General features: G+C 33.8%; 1 protein-coding gene across 2 annotated transcripts in view; it reads left to right on the top strand.

Annotated features, from left to right (window-relative positions):
* The window catches only part of LOC110095170 (tRNase Z TRZ3, mitochondrial), a 28,232-nt gene continuing 22,232 nt past the window's right edge, over window positions 1–6,000 (top strand). The window contains exons 1-4 of one of the 2 annotated variants that reach the window (XM_020820593.2): window positions 2–109; window positions 250–503; window positions 913–1,002; window positions 5,491–5,535. In XM_020820593.2, coding sequence (XP_020676252.1) covers window positions 378–503; window positions 913–1,002; window positions 5,491–5,535 — 261 coding nt within the window. In that variant the 5' untranslated portion in view covers window positions 2–109; window positions 250–377. Of the gene's footprint in view, window positions 504–912; window positions 1,003–5,490; window positions 5,536–6,000 lie in introns of both variants that reach the window. The other variant, XM_020820590.2, reaches the window with a different exon arrangement.

The raw sequence follows: 6,000 nt of genomic DNA, 5'->3' as shown, positions 1-6,000 counted from the left end.
ATCTACCTGCACGGCAAGCGCGAACCCAATCAGCTATTCCGTTCCAGTCGGCGACTCAAATTAAAACCCTCGAAAACCTTTAAAACCTGCAAGGAAATCCGAAGTCAATGTCACAAATCTCCAACCTGAGACTCCTCTGCTCTTATTCCTCTTTTCTTTGCCCAAATCCCTTATTTAGATTCTCCTTTTCTTCGTCCCTCCTCTCCAAGCCTAGGGTTTTACTGAATTCTCACTTCTCTACGCTCACAGTGCTCTCGTATTCCGGTCGAAGAGCAAGAAGGCCAGCCAGCGGTGGCGGGTATTTTCATCACAGGAGGGGAAACAGTACGCTGAGAGAGGAGAGGAGCAAGGACAGAGACTCCCCTCCGGTGCGTGAAATGGAGGAAGGGTTGGTGGGATTCAACAAAAAACGGGCGGAAGGGAGGGATAAGAGTGACAGGCCTAGGACTCTCCAGCTCAAGAGTCGAAAACTTAACCCTGTAAACACCATTTGTTATGTACAGGTGAGCGTTTTCTTTTTATCGGGATTTCTGTAAAGTGAATTTTTGTTTTTTGCATCGGTTATTGACTTAGAGGTTTCATACATTTTGGAGATTTTTTTCTTTCTAGGAACGAAATCAGTTTATTGTTTTGGTTTTGTTTACGTATTTGACGTTCGTTGATAGTTAAAAGTTGTTTAAGATTTCTGGAAGAAAAGTGTTTTAATCTCTTTCTGTGGAGTTTAACTGTTAATTTTTTTTAGTTACATTCTAACTTGGTGAACGGGGAGGTGTAAGCAAACTTCTTATCCGTATAATTTATTACGTCTGAAGCATATTTATGTTGTCGTTGTCGCTTTTGTTTTGAGAAGTTCATTTTCCTTGCTACAATGTGCTTGATGTGTTCCTTCTTACTTATATTTTTTTTTGGCAGATTTTGGGCACAGGAATGGACACGCAGGACACCTCACCGTCCGTGTTTTTATTTTTTGACAAGCAGAGGTTTATATTTAATGCTGGGGAGGTATGCTTGCAAAGTTAAATTAGTTTCTTTTTCTTGTTTTGCTATTTTTTGGCCATCTCTGTTGTAACGTGAGTATATTCTCTTTTCCAAATAGAAAAAAAGGAAAATATGCCTTCTAGGCATTAGACATTCATTTGGAATTGATGCATGCCAGCCTAAATTATTGTTCATTCTGGTCATTCCTAAGTTATGGGTGTAGTTCTGCATGCCTACATTTGTTTGTTGTTGTTGGATCCAAAGTTCTCCGTGCAATAATACAAAGCCCTTACCGGAAAAATGAATCTCTAGGAGAACTGGTTTACAGAAAACCTGATTAAATCACTTTAAACCAAAGAGGGTTTCACGCCCCGGGATCTAACATGAAAGAATTTTGTTTCTTTTTCTCTTTTCATTTATTTATTTTTCAATAACAACCAATAGTCATTTACAACTAGATCAATTTGATATTCAGAGCTAATTAATTGTATTAAGAAAATATAAATAATGAAAAAACATAATTCACATTATTATAATCAATATTTATATTTTTCATCAAGAGTCCAAAACAATATGTATAATAGCCTTCTAGGCTACAAAAGAATATACATAACCTAGATGAACCGAAAGAAAACTAAACTAAAAATGCAAAAAGAAAATTATGCATGCCATCCAATGCCTTATGCTACATGGTCCCTACCCTTTCTTGTAAACATATAGAAAGTACAAAATGAGCATAATAGGCTAGGAAAACACTAAAATAATATAACTAAAATCAATGCAAGGCAAAAAAAAAAAAATGTATGTTATGAATCAATATATGTTTATGTATCGATCACATGTATCAATCTATCAGCTCGTTTTTGTCTTTATCATTCAATCATCTTCACTCAGACGTATCATTTAATCATTTTCGTCAGCCTATCAATTATACAACTATATAGTAGTATTAGTATTCGCATTCAGTAATAGTAAGCAATAATAGAAATTAGTGTTCGTAAGGTCAATGTCTGTACAATACCAGTAACAATAGTTAGTGTCAGCTGTCAGTAATCAATAATCAGTATCAGTATTCTATATTCAGTGAGGGTATTTTTCTCTTGCATTTATGACTCTTAATCAGTCGCCCCTTATGACTCTCAATCAATATATTCTTTATAACTCCCCTTGAATCACATGAATCAATAGCCCCAACTTTTTATAACTCCATCTTTCTCCAGTTCTTTATGACTCCCATCAATGAATCAGTGAATCTTGAGGTTATCACGTGGGGGTTATTATTTCACATATCTGATACCAATCAGCATATCAGTTCAGTCAGATCAGTATCGCATTTTAGTAAATATCAATCATATCAATCATTTCAAAACATATTACATTTCAGCATTATCATATCAAATCACAATACATTACTTTCAACCCACTTTTAGCATAGCTTTTTCTCCTCATTTCATAGAAATGTTCATATACATGTTTAGGATGAAAGGATGTTAATAAAGGTGTTCCACATTTGGATATTAAAGAGAGGATGAATAAACACTAGGAACATTTAAAAGCCTCATAATGAAGAAGTCAATAAATAAAACTTATATGTAACAGCTTCAAATGACCATCATATATTTGTTTTTTCAAAGAGACTCAAGAAAATGGCTGTCACCCTTGAAGTTTTGGTGATATTGGAAGATATCATTCAACCTACAACTCAATTGTTTATTGATCCACTTTTTTTTTGTTAAAAAAATAAAGAACAGAGCAAGAAGGAACAAGCCCCAAAACAAGAAATTGTTTTAAACTTGATGGAAGGATGTTAATAAGCTTAAGAGGAGATTAATCAAACAAACTCTCTTTTCAATTTCCTAAATTGCAACCACGGGCTAAAGTTGAGAAGAACTTTTTCACTACTAGCTGCTCACAAGAAATCAGAAAAAAGAGCTGAATGTGAAGAGAATACCCACCCATCCCTTCTTTTGTTTCCACAATCTCCCACTCTCTCGCTCTCACCTCTTGTATGCCCGAAAAAATGAAAAGCCACGGTCCCTCTCCTTTCATGCTTCAGTCAAGGGTGAATGAGCAAAAAGAGGAAGAACCCATGCCTCTCTTGCCAAGGATGAATGAACGGAACATCATGTCCCGTTTTAGCAAAACTGTAGCAAAAGTTCAGGGAGGGAATTGGCTGATTATGTTCCTAACCCTTATAACCCTTGATCTAATGATTAGTAGAACATTGGCACTGCCCTTGAGGGCCTGAATAAGCTGACGAAGGCAGATAACGTGGGAGAAGAGGGTAGCAAGCTGTTGTGCCTGTCTACCCCTTTTGTTTTAATTGCTTGATCAAATTTTTAGAAGGATTTTGGGTGATTATAATGAATTGATTAAATCCTACTTTTGAAAATGATAAACCTGATTGATCCAATTGAATTAAGTTGTGTTTAATTCTAAATGGATTCTAGTGAATTTAGTTTTAATGATTGTTTAAAATTGCGCAATATGAAGCTCGCCTTGAGGCCATCCTTAGCGCAATTACAGTGAAAAATGCATCGAGGCTTGCTCCTCAGCTTGGCTTAGGACCGCCTGGAGGCATGTCTCACATCCCTGGCATGAGGCTTATGCCTCACCCTATTATATTTTTTTATTAAAATTTATCTAAATCTTAAACTAAAGCTCGTAACTAATCACACATTCATGTACCCTAGAGCCGCAATAACTTCAGGTCAACTTTCTCGATCTCCATCCCGCCATTTTCTCCGCAGCCACCACCGTCGTTGCCGCCATTAGGAATCACTTGAAAGCTGGATACGAACAACACCTCTAAATTTTTTTGAGTATTATCTTATCTTTATGTTAATAAACATAATTATGAAAGAGGAAGATGAATGAAGCAGATTGTAAGTCATTCGACTTCACAGGATGAGACAGGGAGAGACGAATTTGTCTTGACTCATGACGATGACTCAAATAAAGATTCCCTCAGTGATGACAATAATATATATAGATTTTAAGTTTTTGCCAACTATTTAAGCTTTCTTTATGAATTAAATGTGGATGAGCAAGGAACTAAAAAAAATAAATTTAGAGTTGAACTTGATGTTATATGATACTTTTATGCAATTCATGTATTTAATATTATTTTGCTCTTGTAATATTTGTATTTTAATTATATTTCATGTAATTTATCATTTGTCACTTTATGTATTGAGTATTTTTTGTTTCATATGTATGACAATTTGTTACTTCATAGTTTAGCAGAAAGTTAATATTATCCGTCTAACATATTATTTGGTTATTATATAAAAATTTTCTTTTAACTTTTATTTTGAAGTAACACTTTTTTTTATTTTGAGGCTTACGCCTCAAAACACTTCGAGGCTTACGCCTCTCCTCATGAACAAAAAATACCTTAATACCCGATTGCGCAATTTTAATTCTTGGTTTTAATTAGATTTAATTGAAGTTGATTTACCATATTTGAATTAGCTCATCATGATCTAATTCATTCTTAATTAATTAACTTTAATTAATGTACTTTAGTTTAATTCATTTTTTTTTAAATAAAAATTTATACATATAAATGTATTCATATATACTTATGTTTATTTTTTGAATTTGATTTGGCTCAAATACAATCAGTTATAATCAAACCAAATTGATAAAAGTTTCAGTCAGTTTGATAAGCTTCAATTGATCTTATACTTAATGGGATTACAGTTGAATTGACTAGGAGACCAGGTGTGAATTCATCGGATAAGCTTGAGTCGACCTATATAGGCCATCTATTTTAGCCCAGTTTGCTGAATTGGTTGGTGGATGTCCACCTAAAATGAATCCTAGAGGCGATTTCTGCTCTAAGGTAGGAAAATCTAGCTTCTAGCCTAAGGGAAGGGTAAAGTGTCAGAGCTCACCAAAAGTGAGGTCAACAATATATTATACAAATACATGCTTAAAATCTATGGTCAAAGACAATTAAAAATCAGATGATGTAGATGCGTGAAAAACCACCTAAACCTTAGAAAGCATAAACTAAAGGGAGATGAGATTGCTTACATCGTGCTATTTCTAGAATATGTTGTTTGATATAGATCGCCAAATATGTCTATGTTGTTTGCTGTGATCACCAAATATGGCTTTGTTGTCAATCAGCAATTAGTTGTCCAAACTGTGAACAAATCAATTTAAGCACAGAGAAAAAGATTTTAGAGATTTGAAGATGGATTAATTTGAAATAAATGATAAAAATGAATTGTCTACAAATAATTCCACACATATTCAAGCTTCTTAGTCTGAGTTAGTTATTTTACTTCCATAAGTGAAATTTTCATTCATAAAAACAATTGTTTTACATCATGATTACATGGAAAATAAAAAAAAGACAGCCATGTATACTAGGTCTTGGATCTGCTAATGTTTTTCTCGAAGGAGCTTTCGTAATGTTCTAGTCTTATGTTTTTTTATGATTTATTTTTGACATTTGTCCTACTGAATAATTAGTCACAAATTGTTTTATTCATGCTTTAGGGATTGCAACGTTTCTGCACAGAGCACAAAATCAAGTTATCAAAGGTACTGTGATTTGCGATATGAAGAAGCTTTACTCTTTTCTGATCTATTGATATGATAATGTTATGAGTTTCTACTGATTTTTTCGATTCATAATTTTCTCAACTTATTTCATTATGCTATTTATATGGCTTGAAAAATACTTGTACTTGAAGATTAAATTGTTTTCATTAATGAAATAGAACAATGGACAAATATAATAGATAGAACAATTAGATTCTGGTCTATTGAATATGTGGATTATTTCTAACTCCGATGTATTTTGGACATACAAGTTAGTTACCCCGCGTCAACAAATTTTAAAGCCATGTACTGGAAAATTTCTGCCTAATGTCATAAGTGCAGGATAGAAAATTATCATCTTGAGGTCATGTTTTAAATCATGAAAATTGTCTCTTTGGAAATGCAGGGATAAGAATATGTGCATCAATCCTCCCTATGCCCCGCATTGGTGGGAGCTCAATGCAC

Source organism: Dendrobium catenatum, unplaced genomic scaffold (genome assembly GCF_001605985.2).
Source record: "Dendrobium catenatum unplaced genomic scaffold, ASM160598v2 fragScaff_scaffold_1063, whole genome shotgun sequence".
Taxonomy (NCBI): domain Eukaryota; kingdom Viridiplantae; phylum Streptophyta; class Magnoliopsida; order Asparagales; family Orchidaceae; genus Dendrobium; species Dendrobium catenatum.
This window is presented reverse-complemented; position numbering and strand designations above follow the sequence as displayed.